The 21,368-nt window shown below is 48.1% G+C and overlaps 1 protein-coding gene across 4 annotated transcripts; it reads left to right on the top strand.

The window, feature by feature from the left end:
* The first annotated feature begins 3,138 nt into the window (after positions 1 to 3,138).
* On the top strand, positions 3,139 to 19,791 carry LOC121447626 (inhibitor of growth protein 5). Of its 4 annotated transcripts, XR_005974192.1 has the most exons (9): positions 3,139 to 3,184; positions 5,473 to 5,544; positions 7,526 to 7,692; positions 8,018 to 8,129; positions 8,275 to 8,368; positions 13,473 to 13,608; positions 13,868 to 13,929; positions 15,745 to 16,692; positions 19,071 to 19,791. XR_005974192.1 is itself a non-coding variant. In XM_041650984.1 (8 exons), exons 1-8 carry the CDS (start codon positions 3,148 to 3,150, stop codon positions 15,785 to 15,787), a joined length of 723 nt encoding a protein of 240 aa, XP_041506918.1. In that variant the 5' UTR covers positions 3,139 to 3,147; the 3' UTR covers positions 15,788 to 17,392. The 4 variants fall into 4 exon arrangements, 3 of the variants coding, with proteins under 3 accessions (XP_041506918.1, XP_041506917.1, XP_041506919.1); XM_041650984.1 differs by lacking the exon at positions 19,071 to 19,791 and having other exon boundaries at positions 15,745 to 17,392; XM_041650983.1 differs by lacking the exons at positions 15,745 to 16,692; positions 19,071 to 19,791 and adding an exon at positions 14,366 to 15,166.
* Positions 19,792 to 21,368: the final 1,577 nt, after the last annotated feature.

Here is a 21,368-nt window from a genome sequence, read left to right as displayed (position 1 = left end):
TTCACATGCCCAACAGATATGTAAACATGCTCAACATGAGCATTATTAGGAATCGTACATTAAAAGAAGATAACTTCACACCTCTACTAGACTAGCCCAAACCTACAATTCCAACTATACAGCATGCTGGTGAGGTTTTGGAGCAAAGGAAAATATCAATGCGGATGAGAAAGTAAAACCTGTGTGTGTGTGTGTGTGTGTGTGTGTGTGTGTGGCCACTTCGGAAGACAGCTTGGCTGTTCCTCAAGAAACTTCTTTACTCTTTAATATATGGTCAGTATTTATTCAAATGAGCTGGAAACTATGTCTACAGAAATTCCTGCAGGCAAATGGTTGTATCAGTTCTATTTGTATTTGTCTAAACATAGAAGCAGCTAAGATGTCTCTAACAGGCAAACTAATAAACTGGTTAATTACACAGTAGAATCCTTTTCAACTAAAAAAGAAATCAACTATCAAGTCATACTAGGACATGGAAGAACCTGAAGTGTCCTAGTATAGGGGAAGCCAGTCTGAAAAGTCTATACTGTAAGCCCCAACTACATGGCATTCCAGAAAATAGCAAAACTACAGAGATTTTAAAATGTTTATTGGTTACAAAAGTATATGTGTGTGTGTGTGTGTGTGTGTGTGTGTGTGGGTCCCATACTGTAGTATTAAGGCAGTGAATATTCTTCAGGATGCTGTAACGGAATACTTAGTATGTATTTGTCAGAAATATGAGACTCCAGCAAGCGTGGACTCTCGTAAACTATGGATTTTAGTTAATAATGTATCAATGTTGTTTCATTAACTGTAACAAAGTTGCCATAGGGATGCAAAATGTCTACAATTGAGGAAATTGTTGGAGACCCTTATACAGATTGTATGCTCAATTTTTCAGGAAACATAAGACTGCTTTGAAAAAGATTATTAGTCTTTAAAATGAGCTCCAGAACAGAGATATTTGAACAGAAAAGCAGGTCCAGTAAAGTCGTGTATATGTTCTCACGAGGCATTAGGCGTTCAGGAATGAGCACCTTCTTCAAAGGGAAGGACCTGGACGCAAAGTAAAGACCATTGGTTTAGTATTTGGACCGAGTGGGAAACATTTTAAATTGCTATATAGTTCGAATTTTTTTCTAGAGTAAATGCTTCTAAGGCTGGGAATATAGTTCACTTGGTAGAATGCTTACTGAGCACTCACAGATACCAAGTAAACTGGGCATGGTGGCACACCGCTATAATATTAGGACTTGGGAGGTGGAGGCTGAAGGAACAGTTCAAGATCATCTTTGGCTGCATATTCAGATTGTGGGCAACCGGGGCTACATGTCCCCCAAAATTGCATTTTAAATAATGAGGACCCTGGTCCAGGGGATATGGTGGCACATGCCCTTAGTCCTAGCACTGGGGAGGCAGAGGCAGCTGATCTGTATGAGTTCAAGGCCAACCTGGTCTCTATTTTAGCAAGTTTGAGGACATCCAGAGCTACATAAATAGGAAGACCCTGTCTCAGAAAACCCAAAAGAAAAAGGAAAACCCTGACCGGGCGGTAATGGCACACGCCTTTAATTCCAGCACTCGGGAGGCAGAGGCAGTCGGGTGTCGGTGAGTTCGAGGCCAGCCTGGTCTACAAGAGCTAGTTCCAGGACAGGCTCCAAAGCTACACAAGAAAATCCTGATTCTTTAGTGCTGAAGAGATGGTTCAGAGTTTAAAAGCACTTGCTGCTCTGTAGAGGAACTGGCTTCTGTTCTCAGCATCTACATGGTGGCTTACAACTCTAGTTTCAGGGGATCTAATGCCCTTTCCCAGCCTTCCTGGGCACCAGGCAGGCACGTGATGCACATGTGTGAAAAACACTCATACCTGTTAAAATAATAAAATCTAAAAAATTGTATAACCAACAATGTCAGAGGCTGAGGCTGTGAGGATTGTTCTGGCACTATTGCTGTAACCCCAGCTGTTCCTTGGCCCTGGAGCTTTCAGGACAGGAATTCCTTATTCCCGGGCAGCGTGAAGTTAGAGTGAAAGGATTGGCCCGTGACACCTAAACTTACGCCCATGAAATTTTGCAGAAGATAATTTCCTTATCTTAGCTGGCTCGGAGTGACAGGGGCTAAGTGGTGACTGGCAAGCGCATCCACGCTGATAACACCGAGTAAGGTCCGGACACAGAGAACCCACACTTAATTCCACCATCTGACATATTTAAGTGGCACCCAGCGCACCCCCTTTTGTTTGTTTTTAGAGACAGGGTTTCTCTGTGTAACCTTGGCTGTAGACCAGACTAGCCTCGAACTCAGAGATCTGCCTGTCTCTGCTGTACTGGAATTAAGGGATGTGCCATTACCACCCCCGCTAACTTTCCTTTTTATTGTTTTTTTTTTTTTTCTAAATTTGTGACGAGGGTCTCGCTAGTCTGGGCGGGCAGGTAGACGACGGCAGGCCTTGAACTCATGGCGACAGACCTCCTTCTGCCTCCCGAGTGCTGGGTTTTAAAGGCGCGTGCTCTCACGCCCGGCTTTCCAGGTATTTTTTGCAGGCGTCGAGGTGTGCATGGCCTCTTCACGAAGTGCGGGTCAGGACACGCAGGTCCAGCGTGGGCACGCCCCTCGGGACTAAATAGCAACACAGCGCATCAATGTTAACCAAGGCGCGCGCGCGCGCGCGTGTGTGTGTATGTGTGTGTGTGTGTGTGTGTATGGAGGGGGGGGGGGATCTCCTTCCTGGAGGACCACGCTGCCACCTTCGAGAAGCCACAAGCAGCGGGCGCCGGCTCTCGGGCCGACCAGACCCCAGATCCGAACAACGCCGGCAGAGACCGGAAAGTGAAGCTCGGAGCCGGCACACGTGTAGGCAGGGTTCCCCAGTCGAGCGCTCGACAGGGCACTGCCAAGGCTCGGACCTCTGCGGGAGCCAGAGAAGTAGCTTCCGCATCGCCAACCGCCGACGGACTCCATCGCCCACCCGGATCTCCTCAGGGGAAGCCCCACAGCGCCCCCTGACGACCGCAGCCGGCCGGAAGCGTGGGGGTGGGCCCTGACGTGCCCCGCCCCTCCGCCGGCCAATCGGCGCGCGCAGCTCATGAATAGTGAGCGCGCGGCGCCGCCCCGAGTCCGCGGCACCGCCCGCTCGCGCAGACCCCGAGCGTGGCCGCAGCGAAGATGGCGACTGCCATGTACTTGGAGCACTATCTGGACAGTAAGCACCTTGGTCGAGCCGCCCGCCCTCGCGGGTCTGCTCCGCCGCCGCCCCTGGCCCACCGCGACCCGTGCGGGACCCCGGGGTGCGGTCGCGGATGGGGACCGGTCATGGGAACAAGTGGGGGATCACGGCCTTTCTGGGGCGGGGTCGTGGATGGAGGGCGTGGGGCGCGGCGCGGGGTCCCGCCGCCTCCGCCGCGCCAATTCCAGGTGCGTCACGCAGGGGCGGAGCCTGAGGCTCAGCCCGCCCTCTCCGCTTCAGCCACACCCCCCGACGCCGACCACGCCCCAGTCCCCTCCCCTCCAATTCAGTCTTGCTTGGGGGAGGTCCGCCCCTTCTTAACCTGAGGCTTGTGGTGTTTGCTTTTGGAACAGCAGTAGGGAGCTTTAGGCTAGTGGGGTACGTTATTTCGCGGGAAGTCGTGCTGTCTGTCACAAGCCAGTCTGACAGGGTACGATGTCCTGTGTAACAGGTTGATCTTTGACATCCCGGGCATGTCTTCCTCCGTTTATTTTTAGACGGTGAGATTGACTCCCGGCGAGAATTGAGGGAGATTATTTTTCCACTCTTTACGTGTGAGGAATTGAGACCCTTTGTAGGGAGGTGGATCAAGCCAGTGCGGCGCCCTAGTGCTTTGATTATCTAGCTGGGTTTGGGAAGTGGGTGTCCAAGGTGATCTGTCATCAGTCTAGTGTCCATCCAGTGGGTATTCTGAGGTGGATCCAAGACGGGTTCATTTCAGTGTTGGCATCATGTGATGGTTGATGTCCACACTCTCCACCTGCCCTGTGCCACAGGTGGGCAGGAGCCCCATTTCTCCACAACTCACTGATAATTGAGGCACACTCACCCCCCCCCCTTTTTTTTTAAAGTTCATAGAAGTCTCAGGCCTGGAAATAAATGTAGCAGTGGAGACTGCAGATAAAGGGTCCTCTCTCTGAGAGTAGAGAGGGCCACTGGATGGTCGAGTGTTGACTAGCTTGCCAGGGCCATGGAGTCAGGCTGTGGGTGATAATGACTTGATGAGCTCAGGAAGATACAGGCTTATAGCGGCAAGTGTTATAAGATGTAGGCCTAAAGTACTGGCCATGTTGGCTGTGGAGAGTATTTGGAGTGGGACAGGACCCAGAAGGAGCCTGCCGAGAGCTTGATGCAGGTGGCTCTTCACCAGGGGACACAGTGCAGGCAGGAAAGCAGTGGACTAACTCTAACCACAGGGACTAGAGAGCTACTCGCTGGCTCTGGTTGCATTTCCAGGGCTCACGGCTGCATGTGGCTAGAGGCTGATATGTTGGGCCGTGCAGAGAGAGCATGTCTTGGGGACCGCTTGGTCAACAGTTCCTGGTGCAGTAGCCGTCAGGACAGGGTTGGAGAAATCCAGGAGGACTCTTTTTTTTTTTTTTTTGGTTTTTCGAGACAGGGTTTCTCTGTGGCTTTGGAGCCTGTCCTGGCACTAGCTCTGTAGACCAGGCTGGTCTCGAACTCACAGAGATCCGCCTGCCTCTGCCTCCCGAGTGCTGGGATTAAAGGCGTGCGCCACCATCGCCTGGCTTCCAGGAGGACTCTTTAGCACATTTCATAAGAACCCAGAGGAAGACATTGGGGTTCAACTTGAAAGTCAGAAAAGCAAAACAGCCAACTACTGGCTCCTATCTCTACCTCAGTCCGAAATGACATCCTGCCTCCGGGAATCTCAGAAAGAGACTGTGTGTGAGAGCCGTCTTCTCCCGTTTTATATTCCTCTCTAGGGCTGGGATTAAAGGTGTGTGTTATTGCTGCCTGGTCTGTGAGGCTGACGAGTGTGGCTGTTTTACTCTCTGGTCTTCAGGCAAGCTTTAGTTATTAAAATACAAATGAAATATCACGATAGGACCCAGGTTCTCTCAGGCTGTTGGTACCTGCCCCTAAAATGGTCTCAGTCATTTTAGTTCCTAACTGGAACAGAAATGATGATAAAGCCTGCAGGCTTTGGTGTAAGGCCCTGGAGATAGGTTTTTTTTCTTCCCACTAAAGATTTATTGATTTATTTTATTTTGTGTATATGTGTGTTTTGCCTGCATGTATGTCTATGCACCACATGTGTGCAGTGCCCTCTGAGGCCAGAGAGGACATCAGATCCCCAGAACTGGAGTTACAGATGGCTGTGAGCTTTCACATAGGTGATGAGACTTGAACCCGGGCCCTCTGGAAGAGCAGTAAGTGCTCTTAGTAGCTGAGCCATCTCTCCAGCCCTAGAGGCAGATTTTCGTCTGCTGAGAAGTACAGCCTTTTCTTGTCTCTTTCAGGCATTGAGAACCTTCCCTGTGAACTTCAGAGGAACTTCCAGCTGATGCGAGAGCTAGACCAGAGAACGGAAGGTGGGTATAGCCTGAGCTGGGTTTTGAGCATTGGTCAGAGAGAGATGGCAAAGGACATAGGGTATCAGAGAGCTCTGAAGGGACCTTGTATAGCACAGGCTTTGCATCATACAATGTCTTCGAGACAAGATTTCTCTGTGTATCCCTGGCTGTCCTGGAACTCATCCTGTAGACCAGGTTGGCCTTGAATTCAGAGATCCACCTGCCTCTGCCTCCCAAGTGCTGGGATTAAAGGCGTGCGCCACCACTGTCTGACTTGTAGTCAGAGTTTTCCTGTCCCCACCGCTTGCTCCCAAATAATCAACATGGAGATTTAAGATTGCTTATAAGTACAAAACTCTGACTACACTTGGTGGGTTTTTTTCTTGTGTAGTTTTTTGAGACAAGGTCTTTCTATGTTGCCTTGACTGGCCTGGAACTGCCTGTGTAGAGCAGGCCAAACTCATAGGGATCCTCCTGCCTCTGTCTCCTGAATGTTGAGATTAGATGTGTGTACCACCATGCCCATCTCAGGTTCTTATTTATTTATTTAGAGATGAGGTCTTAATTCCATAGCCTAGGCTGCCCATGAACTCCCAATGTACCTTCCATAGCCTCCTGTGTGTGGGGGTCGGGAGGAGAGTGCTGGTGCTTTTAACTCAAGTGTAGTTTCTTGGTTTGTTTGTTTGTTTTTAATCTCTGTGTGTGTACATACATGATATGTGTATATGCACGTGTGTGGGTACACACTTGTCATGGCATATAGGACAGGACAGCCTTGGGTTCAGAGACAAGATCTCTTTTCTTGTTTACTTCTGCATATTTGGGATTTTCCAGTCTCTGGCCCCCATCTCCCAGTGAGTGCGCTGGAATTACAGATGCACATGCGAGCACACTTGGCTCTTTTTTTTTTTTTTTTTTTTAAGATTTATGTATTTTGTATACAGTGTTCTGGCATGTGTGCCTACACACCAGAAGAGGGCGCCAGACCTCATTATAGATTGCTGGGAATTGAACTCAGGACCTCTGGAAGAGCAGCCAGTGCTCTTAACTTCTAAGCCATCTCTCCAGGCCCCCCACCCCTTTTTTTCCCCACACTTGGCTTTTAAGTGGTTTTTGGGGGGCTTGGACTCATGTCATTATCACAGTGATGGCTTTACCCACTGAGCTATTTCCCCAGCCTGGTTTCTGGCTTCCTACACAATTTTTAGAGCTTTTCAGCTATTGTCCTTTACAGTCAGAATGTTTGTTGCTCTTCTCCTTCCAAGTTTTTTTTCCCATTTCTGTACCGTTTATAAGTGAGTATTCCTTATCCAAAATGCTTTGGGCCTGGAGTGTTTTGGATTTTTATGTTTTTCCATTTTGGAACATTTACAACTGTACTGAACTATCCTGGGGGGTTGCAACTCATCTAAACAGGGAAAATTTTTGTCGGGAAGGCAATTTTATATGACATTGTTATTGGTCTTGTGTGTGGAATGTTTGAAGAAGTCCCACTTCTTGGTTAGAGCAGAGTTGCATGTGTCCCTGCTCTTGGAAGCATGCAGCGTGTTTTTACACGTTTTGCTCTGTTGTTCACCGTCAACATCTGTTGGACTCAACCATAGGTTGTAAGTCATTAGTTGGCCTTGTACCCTAGGTGGTGTGGATGTAGCATAGCCTCGCTCACTAGTCTGACTGTGGGTTGGACATTTTCACCGCTTCTTGCTTTTGTGGGTTTTGTGTGTTTTCCTAAGTGTATTTTGGTGCCTAAGTGCTCCTCCTGTGGGTATGTGACTAAGTTGTGCACCAGGAAGTAGGCACGATGCCCATAAAATGTGCTGTTCATGAGAGTCAGAGGGCAATTTGACTGCCTGCTAGATGATGCTTGTGTTGGGTCTGCCTTGGACAAGTCGCTGTGTCACAAAGTGTACACTGGCATGGCCGCCAGTGACGCTCCTGCCAGCTTCTTGGATGCGTGTCACTCTACCTCTTTCTTCCGCCTCTCACCGGTCCCCCTTAGATAAGAAGGCAGAGATTGACATCCTGGCTGCGGAGTATATTTCCACAGTGAAGACTCTCTCTTCAGACCAGCGTGTGGAGCACCTGCAGAAGATCCAGAACGCCTACAGCAAGTGCAAGGAGTACAGTGACGACAAGGTGCAGCTAGCCATGCAGACCTATGAGATGGTGAGTGTAGGGGCGCAGTGCAGGCCTTCACTCCTGCCTCCCATGCCGCAGGAGGAAAAAGGTGTATGGAAACATGTATCTAGGGTGGGAGTTTAGAGCATCCAGAGAGAGGGTGCATTGGGGGTCGCCATCTGGGCCTACTTCCATGATTTTGCTTTTTTGGGCCCTGCTTGTCTTGCTTGTTGGTGGAACCATTGTTTGTTGGTGTTTTCCTGGGGAGGTCTAATCCAGGGCTTTGTGCACACCAGGCAAGCGCTGAGCCACTGAGCTGCATCCCTAGCCTTCGTTTTACTATGAAGTCACATGTTCAAGTGTCCTTTTGCAGGTGGACAAACACATCCGAAGGCTTGATGCTGACCTGGCACGCTTTGAGGCTGACCTGAAGGACAGGATGGACGGAAGCGACTTTGAAAGCACTGGATCACGAAGCTTGAAAAGCAAGTTGACTGATGTTCTCTTTGCTAGTGACTGCAGTTTGGAAGGCTTTCCTCTAAATGTGTTAGGGACACGATGGTAAATGAGTGGGTGAATCTTGTTCCACGTTGGTCTGTTCTGTGATAATAATGGGTCTTTGTCCTTCAGAAGGTCGGAGTCAGAAAGAAAAGAGAAGCTCCCGGGGCCGAGGCAGGAGGACGTCAGAAGAGGACACACCTAAGAAAAAGAAGCATAAAAGCGGGTAAGATGTTTCCACCCTCTTTTCCCAATGGAACACTGGTTTTCGAGCAGCAGGGAGAATGCCTGGGTGAGTCCCCACTACTCTAGCACTTCACGCCTGCTGAGCCAGGCCAGGTGCACACTGTCCTTGGGCAGTCTCTTCACATCCTGTGTACGCGACAGTTCATATGTATACCACCCTCGGCGTCAGGAGAGTGCTGCGTACTTACTGGCAGTGCTGGGTCGAAGCCACTCTATAAGTAGCTGAACTTACTGTTGGTGGTTTTATACAATGATGCGTGTTTTGTCCATGTTTGCCGTTAAACTATGTGACTGCACTTATTAGACACAACATCATTTATCCTGAATTCTTCAGGCTTGTCTACCACTTTCTTCTCCCAGAGGCATTGTGCTGTTTCACTGACGTGATGTCTGGACTAAAGGGAAAATTGTGAAGTGACAGGAGACCTCTGGCCATGAGTTCTGGGGGAGGCTGGAGAAGCCAAAGCTTGACCAAAGCGGGAGGGCAGGGAACTCTGGCTGAACCTCCTGGTGCTTGGGTGTTGTGGGGAGTGGAAACCCAGGGCCTTGCATATGCTAAGCACTAGCTCTTGTTCAGTCCCTGAGCTACAGCCAGTCCTCCCAACAGGGTCCTGGTTTTTGTTTTGTTTTGTTTATGTTTTGGGGTAAGGTTAGATATATGGCCAAGACTGGCCTTGGACTAATGATCTTTCTTCCTCAGCCTCCTAAGTACTTACGTACTGTGAATACAGACCATAAATTTTGTTTTGTTTTTCGAGACAGACTTTCTCTGTAGCTTTGGAGCCTGTCCTGGAGGTAGCTCTTGTAGACCAGACTGGCCTTAAACTCATAGAGATCTGCCTGCCTCTGCCTCCCAAGTGTTGGGATTAAAGGTGTGCACCATCACCGCCTGGCTGATAAAGCAAGTTTGTATACTAGTGAGGTACCTATTAATGTTACTTGTTTTTAACATAAAAATTTGTTTTTGCTTGAGATTTGATAGTGAAGGATTTAGAACATTCTCATTGTTTTTTAGAGTTGATTGATCTTTTAATTTTACAATTGTCAGTGCTAAGAATTTCTTAGGTTTTGTTTGTTTTTTTGGTCTTTTTGTTTTGTTTTAGTTTTGAGACAGAATCTCACCATGTAGTCCTGGTCTGGAACTCACAGAACCTGCTTCTGTTTCCCAAGTGCTGAGATTATTTGGTTATTGAGTATTCTGAAACCTACTGTTGCCAGATTTTCTGAGGAACCCCCACCCTCACACATTCATATAGTTTAGGATTCGTGACCCACAGTTCAAGAAGCTGAGGTCTAAGCAGTGCTGCTAAGTAGAATTCCTTTGTGAACCGGGGTTGAGGGGAGGCTTAATCTGTGTGCATCTAACCAGTACCTCCCCAGTGGGCTGTGCAGCTATTACAGATGTCTGCTCATTGTGGGAGAGAATCAGACTATAGGTTAGCAACTTGTGTATGCATAAAGATGATAGTTTTCAGTGCTAGAGCACCCGTTTGATTTGATTCCCTTTTTAAAAATACAGTTTTGGCTCCTATTTTTGAAAATGATGTATATTTCTATCCATTTAGTCATAAATATTTTTTAATATTTATTTATTTATTCATTCATTTATTTATTTGTTTATCGTACAGCATTCTGCCTGCATGTATGCCTGCAGGCCAGAAGAGGGTACCAGATTTCATTATAGATGGTTGTCAGCCACCACGTGGTTGCTGGGAATTGAACTCGGGACCTCCGGAAGAGCAGCCAGTGCTCTTAACCTCTGAGCCATCCCTTCAGTCCTAGTCATAAATCTTTTAACCTTTTCTTTTTTTTTTTTTTTTAGATAGGTCTTAGTCTTTGGCCAAAAATCAATGCACTTTGAACTCTGGCATCCCGAGTGCCGAGCATTAACTTCCTTACGATAGCTATTTAAAGCTCTCTTCTCTCAAGTTTACATCCCGAAAGGCTGTATATGTGTTCTGTAAATCAGCTTCTTACTGCCCTCATTGCTTCTCCGTTGAGGACAAACTGGCTGTGAAAATGAGTCCTGGTCTCACAGACTCTAGAGCGAGGAAATTGTCACTCTGCCTTTGTTGACATAAAACTCAATTAGTTCATGTTCAGCACATAGACTGGGTGTCCATGGCTACCACATGTAGGTCCTACAGTGTTATGTAAATAGCTCGGCCACCCTTCTTGCCAAATCTACCAGATGGACAACCTCTCTCTTGCTGCAGATCACCCAGCTCTATTACTCCAGGGTCTTGCTGCCTGTAAAGTGGTTTTGAGCTTTGCATTTCTGACTTGTGGGATGGCAGCATGGTGTCTCTGCTCCTTCCTTCCCCAAAACCCAGACGCCATGCTTCTGGGTTTGCACAGACAGTCTTGCTGGTTGTCTTCTTCACTGAGTGTTTTCCATAGTGTCCTCAGCACAAGGAGCTCAGTATAGGGGTCTCTAGGTGGTGGGGAAGCCAGTACCCACTGGCTGGAGCATCCCCCTAAGGCCTCAGGTATAAGACAGGCATTGTAACTACTCCTAAAATCTCACAGATGAGGCAGACTGTTCAGTTTCTCCCTTGACAGGAGCCACCATGTTATGTCTGATGCTTAGGAGACAGTCACTGCTTTCAGACCTGCTTGCTGGGCTTGCTGCAGCCGTGGCTGGTTGGTGACAGTGGTAGGGCACCTGTTCCCTCTGGCCCATGAGTGGCGGTGCAGCCGCTATCCCAATTTGCATATGTTCAGTCGGGAGACTGCTGGAACAAGGGGTGTGCTCAGGCCTTGACAGTAGGCATCCAGAGATAGCCCAAGGCACTGAAGTCCTGGACTTGCTGTATCAGGGTGGGAGCTTGTTGTGGCTTCAGAGCCTGAAGCTTAGACACTTGCCTGTTGCTGTCTTGAGTTCTACACAGTGCCTGTCTCTAGCCTGTGTTCGGCAGGTTTTTTTTCCATGATGAGATGGACTAACGTGTCAGTTATAGCTTGTGGTATCCATCATTTTCCATGGGAGACCTGGAGCAGTGCTCAGTCAGGTTCCCGTGGCCCAGTGGCCACTTGGCCAAAGGACTTGGCAGCAGCTGTGTCATAGCTGTGCCAGCTTGTGCTTGCCATAGCCTCATGGGAACTGGCCATATTAATTTATATCACTATCTCACCTTGTGCTTGCCGTAGCCTCATGGGAACTGGCCATATTAACTTATATCACTATCTCACCTTGTGCTTTCCATAGCCTCATGGGAACTGGCCATATTAATTTATCACTATCTCACCTTGTGCTTGCCATAGCCTCATGGGAACTGGCCATATTAATTTATATCATTCTCACCTTGTGCTTGCCGTAGCCTCATGGGAACTGGTCATATTAATTTATCATCACTATCATTCCTGGTTGAGGTGTAAGTATGGATAGTGGTATTACAGGTTTAGGGATTATACTGTATCGACTGCCCTACAGTTTACATGGTTATTTGAAAAGCACATGTAAAGGGGCTGGAGATGGCTCAGTGGTTAAGAGCATTAACTGCTCTTCCAGTGGACCCAGTTTTAATTCCCAGCACCCACATGGCAGCTCCTTGCTTCTAGAAATCCAGTTCCAGGAGACTCGACACTCTCGCACAGATATACAGGCAGGCAAAATACCAATGTAGCCTGGGCTACAAGAGCTAGTTCCAGGACAGGCTCCAAAGCTACAGAGAAACCTTGTCTCGAAAAAAAAGAAAACCACATGTAAAGTGTAAGTTCAATGTCCTGGTCTATAGTGAAGGGTGGGCTTCACTGTGTAGGCACCAGGTACCGGGGAGAGCGAAGGGGCAGCATTCTCACCAGGCTGCTGTTTAGAGACCAGAGGCAGCTTCCAGCATTGGGGAGTGAGTAGGATAGTGTAGAAGGAGCTGCAGGCAGGCCTGCTTTTCATCCCTTCCGGCTCCCACACGACTAACTTTACACCCGAAATAACAACACACAAACTGTATTCATATAAACACTGCCTGGCCCATTATATCTAGCCTCTTCTTGGCTAACTCTCACATCTCGACTAACCCATTTCTAATAATCTGTGTAGCGCCACGAGGCAGTAGCTTACCAGAAGGATTCTAGCCTACGCCCATCTTGGGCCAGAGCTTCATCGTGTCTGCCCTGGAGAGAAGCGGCATGGCTCTGAGCTCACTTCCCTTCTTCCCAGCATTCTGTTCTGTCTACTCCACCCACCTAAGGGCTGGCCTATCAAATGGGCCAAGGCAGTTTCTTTATTAACCAATGAAATCAACAGATTGACGATTGACATATGACCTTCCCACATCAGGATAGTGTGTACCAAGCTGATTCTTGTTAGTCTGGTGGGCAGCTGGGTGAGGTTAATGGGTAGATACTTGGAACCCAAAGGAGACTAAGAAGGGTATCTGGATAGATACCTTTCCAAGAGAGGAGGGTATAGCCATTGGTTCTGGTGAGTGCCTCAACCCTGAGGTCAGCCTTGGGTGAGACACAGACTCTTCCCAAATGTTAGCTATCTGCTGGCAGGGGGCCATGCTTTTGTCACCACCAGGAGGTGACAGCTGAAACAGAAGGGAGGCCCAGAGAAAGCAGCAGCTTTGTCCATTTGGAGGGGTCTTTGTCCCCAGTAGGCAGCAATGGTTGATGTTGGATTAAGTTGCTGCTGAGTGCCATTAGCAATCTCAGACCCCACTGCCTGCTTCTACGACCTCTGCTGTTATTAAGTGGGTAGTGTGAGTGCCGTGTGCTGCTGCCCCAGGTTTGTGGCTGTGACGGTCCAAGGGAATCTCTTCGCTGATATTAGCACACCATATTATTCTCACTATAAATTCTTAGAGATTTGGCTGGAAGGTTGTGAGGTTATCCTTGAAAATGTATCTCAGTGACGGGTATTAGGGCTGTTCCCAAGTTCCAGTAACAAGGAAATCGGAAGCAAGTTTATGAGTGATCATTAGCTCAGGGTCACTGCAGATTCTTCCCTTGAAACCTGCAAGCATCTTTGGCTCCAGGGGAGAGGAGCTGTGGGCCGTTGATGGAAGGGCGGTGGTTGGCCTTGTGCATCTGCTGCCTTCCTCCTGTTGTCCTGTAGTCAGCAGATCTTTCCCTCCCTTCAGGTCTGAGTTTACCGACAGCATCCTATCTGTGCACCCCTCTGACGTGCTGGACATGCCTGTGGATCCAAATGAGCCTACGTACTGCCTGTGCCACCAGGTGTCCTACGGGGAGATGATCGGCTGTGACAATCCAGATGTGAGTGCTCTCTGTATAGCCTTCCTATTCTGGAACTCACTATGTAGACAAGACTGGCCTCGAACTCACAGAGATCCGCCTGCCTCTGCTTCCCAAGTGCTGGGATTAAAGATGAGCTTCACCATCACCCAGCATGAGTGGATCTTAAAGGATACATGTTCCCTGGGACGAACTTTGTAGAGATGGGTGGGTGTTAACCTTTCTATGTCTAACATACAGAGTGCATAGATGTGACACAGGTTTTTCCCTTGCTTTGCAGTGTCCAATTGAGTGGTTTCACTTTGCCTGTGTGGATCTCACCACAAAGCCCAAAGGAAAGTGGTTAGTATGGGGTTGACTGCAGTCTCGGACAAGCCTGTCTGGTGCTCTGGGTCTTGTTGTATGTCTCCGTATTTCTGCAGCACTGGTCCTGACTGGGGAGGGGAGGTGGTGGTGTTAGCAGACTTAGAGACAGAGGTCTACTGCTCAGCTTACCTGGGTGTGTATATAGTCTTACACTGACGCCCTTGGAAGAAGGGCTCCCTGTCTCCAGCCCAGTGTGCACCCAGTGTTCCAGGCCAGTGCTCTTCCACTGGACTGTGTCACCTTCGCCCTCTGGCTCCAGGTTGGGTAGCGCTTATTTTCAGCAAAATAAAAAAAAAATAAAAAATAAAAAACAAAAAAAAAAAAAAAGGAGAGCAGGTTCTTGTCTCCAGGGGAAAATGGGGATCATGAAGAACATAGGAAGGAACTGTAGAATCGTTGTGTTCCCCTCCAGGGGCTCCATCTACCAGGGCACAGGAGGCTTGCATGTTCCTGTTTCCATCCTACATTCGGCCAGCAGCAGACTACTTAACTGTTCAAGAGGTTCTCAAGGTTTTCTTTGAATAAAAACCTGGTTTTGTTGACTTATGTTAAAAGTGAATGCATGTTCTTAAAATGAAATAGTAGGGCTTGAGCCTTCCTCCTAGGAGCAATTGGAGCATCTCTCTCACGGTAACATTCTTGGTGTGTAGATCAGCCCGTGGCCAGTTTGAGAGTCACCTGGGAAAGGAGGGGTGGATGCCATGTTGCAAGGACTTTTGGTCAGATGTGTGTGGTGTGAATGTAATCTCACCTTATCGAGCATGCCTACTGTGCATGGCTCCTTACCTCATGTTACGAGAACCATATGGCATGCACGTGCCTTGGCTGGGCCTGTGCCCTGTGGGAGTGGGTTGGGCTGCCGTGGCAATGGGTGTGTGGGAGCAGGTGTATGGCTGGGCTGCCGATGGGTGGTGGTTTCTCGGTTGAGGAAAGGGAAAAGAGCAGGCTTGCATGAGGCAGTGGAATCTGACTTCAGGTTCAAGTTGGACGTGGTGCTTGCAGGATCTCCAGGTAGGGAGTCTGACAAAGCTATTGGAATGTCACAAGCTTGGAGAGTCTGTAAGCCTGGTAGCTACTCGATGTGCTAGGCCCAAAGCCAGACAGAGGAACTGGGGAGTGGGGTTCCAGCGTGTCTTTCTGTAGTTACCGGAATGGGCTTCCTCAGAGGGACTCGTAACTTCTAACTAACATGATCACTGCAGCACTGGTAGGTACTCAGAGCTTCTGAGCACAGAGGGAAGTGATGCCAGCGGTAGCATGTGTCAGAGAGCTGGCTCCACATCAGGACCTTACTGGAATGTCTCTTTGGATCCTGAGTGGCTGCTGTGTTCTGGAGTTTTCATGAGTACTGTCTGAGGCTCTGATGTGTGCTTGACCGACAGCACTGTGAAGATGAAATTATTGTAATAGCATGAAGTTCTTGGGTCTGTGTAACCCATTCAGTCTCCAGGGCCAAGTGCAGCTGTCTCAGGAACTAGTGTCCACAGGCTTATCAGGCCTGTGTCTGCACATGGGGTCTTCAGCATGTCTAGCCAGCTAGCCGTTGGTGTCACCTCAGTAGGGGGCACCTCATAGTAGGACCAGTTTTATCAACATGTACTAGTCAACCTCAGATATGCAGCCAGCGCTCCCCAGGTGAAAGACCGCACGTCTCACTTGCTGTGTCTGTCCTCCGGCACTGTCTTCCCCGAATCCAGCTACCCTGGGGGAGGCAGGAAGTATGTACGTGGGTGTCCTGTGTGCCAGGACATACGATGCAGAAGGTTGATTGCCGTGTCTTTCTTGTCACAGGTTCTGTCCCCGATGTGTGCAGGAAAAGAGGAAGAAGAAGTAACGAAGAGGTTGTTGTGCCAGGCTGAAGAGCAAGCTAATATATTTCTTCACTCATGTTGCAATATTATCTTTCATTTAAAAACTACCTTATTTCAACTGATATTTAATAATTCAGTGGCCAATTGTAGTTTTGGATATTTCCCAAAATAAGAAGCCACTGCACCATTTGCACAGAACAATCTCGCAGGGACTTGCCACAGTGACTTCCCGTGCAGGCTCCCCACTCCTGCGGCCTCCCAGCACTGGGATGGCAGCACCCCTTGTGCCGAGGGTCCCTTGGGGCTGTAGGCAAAGTGCATGGTGCAGGCTGGACATGTTTTTCACCTGGTCTACTGCCACTGCTCTGTCACTAGAGGGTCGGCCTTGCGTGTCCGTGTAATCCAGGACCGGCTTGTGGCACCATGGAAGCTGCTGTTCTGTGAGCCAGGTCTTCCCAGACGCTGGCCAATGCTGTGCTCTTACCCTGGCTGAAGACCAGGGACTCCTGGCCAACATACCTCTGATGTGTCTGGAAGGGACTGGGGGCTCTTCCCAGGTAGAAGTGCCCTCTGTTTCGTTGTGCACCGCCTTTCCATGTGAACTTCCAGCTCGCCCTGGAGATTCAGCTTCCATTAGCCTCGAACTGTCAGTTATCCGACCAGCACTGCCCAACAGCGGACAGAACAGTCAGGCTGAGCTTCCACCTCTCTGGGAATTCCTAACTTTTTTTTTTACTGTGAAGATGAAATTATTGTAATAGCATGAAGGTCTTGGGTCTGTGTGTCTATGAAGTGAGTCTGTACTGTGAGCTGATGTTAGAACTTTGCTGTGTTGCATCCCACTGGACCACCGGCTTATATTCAAGGGGCTACAATTATGTGACATGATTTGTGAATTTGTGTGCCCAGTAGCGGTTCTGGAATGAAGGTAGGAAACTAGAGTATACTCTTCGTCTAACCAGTGTCCACAAAACCAGTGTTGAATTTGGAAATATTTGGGCGGGGGTGGGGGGATGTATGCACAGGGCCTGTTGAGATGCATCTGTGGTGGTTCCTTAAGTGTGACAGGATCCTGAGAGTTTCCTATGACTTAGAATTCCTCTGGCATGTTTTTTAGTGTCTCCGGCTCTCTGAAAACCAAAGAGAGCCTGTCCCTGGCCTCACTCGAGAGAAAGACCCGCAAGGCAGAGCTGGGCTATGCGATTTCCAATTTAAGGAGAGACCAGTTGTTTATCTGACGACAGGCATATTGTTTTAAGATGGCCATGTCTAAATCGATAGATACAGTTCCCTCCCACTTTATCCAAGGAAAGGACACAAGGCAAGAGGGAGTTGTATCTGCCCCACATTATGCCATCATGGTCCTGTTCTTACTGGTCAGGGTGTCCTGCACAGCCTATCCCAGTGAGAGGGAGACAGGAATGGCTTGTGTTTATGCTACTGAGTTAGTTGGTCCATGTTGACTCTTCCTGGGCAGCAGGTGCCAGGCAGTTGTCCAAGCTTGTCTCTAGGCTAGGAGGAGCTTTGGAAATGCAGTTCCTGTGGCCTCTAGGCTTGAGGGGCTGGCTTTCTTCCTGGGGACCCCTTCTCAGGCTCAGATTAGATATTTTCATTTTTTTTTGTTGTTGGATTTTTGTTGTTGTTGGTTGGTTGGGGTTTGTTTGGTTGGTTGGTTGGTTTGGTTTTTGGTTTTTCGAGACAGGATTTCACTTTTTAGCCCTGGCTGTCCTGGAACTAGTTTTGTAGACCAGGCTAGCCTCGAGCTACAGATTTACCTGCCTCTGCCTCCCAAGTGCTGGGATTAAAGGCATGCGCCACCACTGCCGGCTAGACATTTTCATTTCTTAATTTAGCCTTTCTTTTGTCGTAGTAAACGTTGTGAGGATACGTTATACAATTTTTTCCCCTCTTTTCCCTTTTATTTTAAAGACCAGGTCTTATGTATCCTGGGCTGGCTTTGAACTCACAATGTAGCCGAGGATAACTTTGATCTTCCTTCCTCCACCTCCCAAATGCTAAAGTTACAGGTGTACACCAAGAGGTATGGTTTTACAATGTTAGGGACCAAACCCAGAACTTTTTTTTGTTTTTGTTTTTGTTTTTTGAGACAGGGTTTCTCTTTGTAGTTCTGGCTGTCCTGGAACTCAGAGATCTGCCTTCCTCTGCCTACCAAATGCTGGGACTAAAGGTGTGTGCCACACAGTCTGATAAGGCGTACACTATTATCTGGCTGCAACCCAGAACCTTATGCACGCTAGGCAAGCATTCTACAGATTGAGTTATATCCCCCTCTCTTTTTCTTCATTCTTTAGTCTTTCTTATTTTTTTTCTTTCTTTAGTCCTAGGGGTCAGGCCTCATGCATCCTTTAATTTTATTTAATTTATTTATTTATTTGGAGGCCAGTCTTTGAACTAGCATCATCCTGCCTTAGCCATGAAATGTTGGAATTATAGGTGTGTGCCACCTGTAATGTCTTTACCTCTTATAATCTCTGTAAGCACAAGAAGTTTTAAATCAGATCTTGCCTGATAATGCATTAGAAACTGATTTAATACCTGAGATTCAGCCTAAGGCAGAGGAGGTTTCCTGGTGGACCTGCTAGAGGCTGGTTAAACTCCATCTTTGGGGCCATCCTGCATACTGGCTTCTAACATTTATTTATTTTGCAGATTTCTATAGTTATCTGCTTTTTTTTTCTTTTTACTTTTGACAATTACAGTAATGTCACCAAAATAAGATTCGTATAGTTTGGAAACAACAGAATTCATGGACTTGGGAATTTAACTTAGTGGTGGAATCACTTGCCTACCAGTGTGGCATTGGTTGTGTGGTGGTGAGCAAACCTGCCTTCCAGAAGTGATGGCCTAGGTTTGATCCTTGGCAACGAAACAGGAAAAAGCAGGAAGGAAGGTCTTTTGGGTCATAGTTGGGCTCTGATGGAGTGCTTGTCCCATTGTTAGTATCTGTGAGCAGGGAGGCTATTCAAGGAAAAGTGTACTGCCAGCTCCTGCTTGGGTTCCTAAGAAACACAGAAGCCACGGAGCTGTGCCACTGAGCACCGTTCTAGGAGCCCTGTCTGTCTCCATCATTGGACCAGATACTTTTCCATGCCTGCCCATTGAGACCTGGTGCTAGTCAGAGTGAGTAGGGTGACCCCCACAGGTCAGTGGCAGCCAAGACTGGGTCTTTGCTGTCTCATTCCCCTTCCTTGTAAGTATGTGAGTGTTTTGCTAAGAGGAGAGGAATCATCTTCCCCATTTTTTGTGCATATCATCAGTAGTTTAAATTTCTCCCGTTTCTTATAGAAGCATGATGAATTAATAGAGAACTGAGCCCCACAATCTGTGAACATGCTAGCAGTGTGATGGTCCAAGCAGTGCTGACCACTCGCCTGTCCAGCAGGTGACGTCAGCAGGAGTCAGGCCATCGACTGTGTCTTCCACTCTGCCGTGAAGAGCCGAAGAGCCGTGCGGTGGGAGGGCTTGTGGATGTCTGGGGAAGTGGCCGCCTGCTTGCTCCTGTGGATACAGCATCTTGCCTTCTATCCCTCACCTGCCTCCAGAAGGCCTTGGCAGGGCTGCTTCAAGCAATAACACTGTTCGGAGAGCAACTCCTCCACGTGATATGGTGCCAGGGTTGGCCCTGTTAGGAGGCTGGGAGGTCAGGTCTTCAGGGTGTGAAATCAAACAGTGAGGGACATTTATTTCAGGCTTTGAACCCTGTTTTCTGTGAGCAGAGATTGGTCTTCACTGCCTGTGCCGAGAGGAGCTCTAAAGCAGGGGAGGTCTAAGAAGTGTCTTTTCCCTCAGAGTGTGCTGTGGTGGTCCTTCTTCACCACACTCCATCCATCGGATGATGCAGCTTTAACATGAATGTCACATTTTATTTTCAAGGAATTATTACCTTTGTCCCCTTTGTAAAGGAGAGATATTATTGTAAATCTTTTTATTAAATAATGTAAAGATGTATATCTGTATTTTTGGATCATGGATTATGGATATATTGTTTAATAAATAAAGTATTTTTGGGAAGAAACTTGTAAATAGGTCATTTTGAAAACAGGTCGGGGAATCTGTCTCAGCAGTAGGACACTTGTCTGACGTGTGCTGTGCCTCTTCTGGGCCAGGAACCTAACATGCGTGCGCGCACACACAAACACACCACACAGTTGATATCTGCCGGGGGTTTGCTCTTGGGTTGTAGGCAGCTGCCTCTCGTGCACTCACATGGCAAGGTGAGTGGGGCTAGGTAGGAAGGGAATTCTCTACTGTGTCTTCTAAATTCTTATTTTCGAGACAGGGTTTCTCTGTCTTGGAACTATCTCTGTAGACCAGGCTCAAATTCAGAGATCCACCTGCCTCTACCTCTCAAATGCTGGGATTAATTGTTAGCATATAGGTGTGAGCTGCCACTACCAGGTACGGTGGCACATACCCATAATCCCAGCACATGAGAGGTCAGGCAGGCTGATCTCTTAGCTTGAGGTAGCCTGATCTATATAGCTTGTTCCAGACCAGCCTGGCCTACATAGGCATACAGAACTTTTAAGCATGCTAGGCAAGTACTCTATCAAACAGCTACATCGCCAGTCCCCATGTGTTTATAGCAAGTTCTGCGGATTCCAACCAAAAGTCCCTACTTAGCCTTTATTACACACAGGTAGGCCCTGTCCCCAGTCACATTAGGGGTCAGGGCTTCCACACATGAATCTGGGCATACACAGATTACTGAGTTGTCTTAGACATTCCCTTGGACAGTGCTGAATTTCCAGACACCGGTTAGCATGAGGCCCAGCCTTTCACCCATCACGGGAAACTTTGTCAGAGGCTGTGGTTTTGTGGCAAGATGTTGTATTCTCCATGTATATCCAGGGTATCAGCAGTCACTTCCCAGGGTGGCTGTTAGGATTAAAGGAAAGTCCAGTTCTTGGGGTGGTGGAATAGGCAAGTGACTGACTGCCAGCTTATTTTTTTTGTTTTCTTGCAGATTTATTTATTTTGTTTTTTGAGATGGTTTCTCTGTGTAGCCTTGGCTGTCCTGGAATTTGATCTATAGACCCAGGCTGGCCTAGAATTCACATAGATCCACCTGCCTCTGTCCCCTGAGTGGTGGGATTAAAGGTTTGATCCTCCACTGCTGGCATGACTGACTGCTGATCCTTTAGTTTGTCTGTTCTTTGTTTTTTTCAGGTAGAGTTTCCCTGCGAAGCTCTGGCTATCCTGGAACTCACTATGTGGTGTCCAGGCTGGCCTTGAACTCAGAGATCCACCTGCCTCTGCCTCCTGAGTTCTGGGATTAAATGTGGGTGCCACCACCACCTGACATTTTTTAAAGATTTATGTTTATTTTACATGTATGAGTGTATGTCTACATGTATGTCTATGCACCATGTGTGTGTGCCTGGTCCCCGAAATGGCCAGAAGAAGTCATCAGATATTCTGAGACTGGAGTCGCAGATGCTGGTGAGCTGCCATGTGCGTGTTGGGAATTGAACCCCAGTCTTCTGGAAGAACAACCAGTGCCCATAATCGCTGAGCCATCTCTTCAGTTAAAACTGCTGATCTTAACTGGCTCTGAACTGTTACCAGTTCCAGGGGGCCAAG

The sequence above is a fragment of the Microtus oregoni genome, unplaced genomic scaffold (genome assembly GCF_018167655.1).
Source record: "Microtus oregoni isolate MIOR12 unplaced genomic scaffold, Mior012 000004F_ref0000308, whole genome shotgun sequence".
Classification (NCBI taxonomy): Eukaryota; Metazoa; Chordata; class Mammalia; order Rodentia; family Cricetidae; genus Microtus; species Microtus oregoni.
Note: the sequence above shows the minus strand (reverse complement) of the source record. Positions and strands in the feature narration are given on the sequence as shown.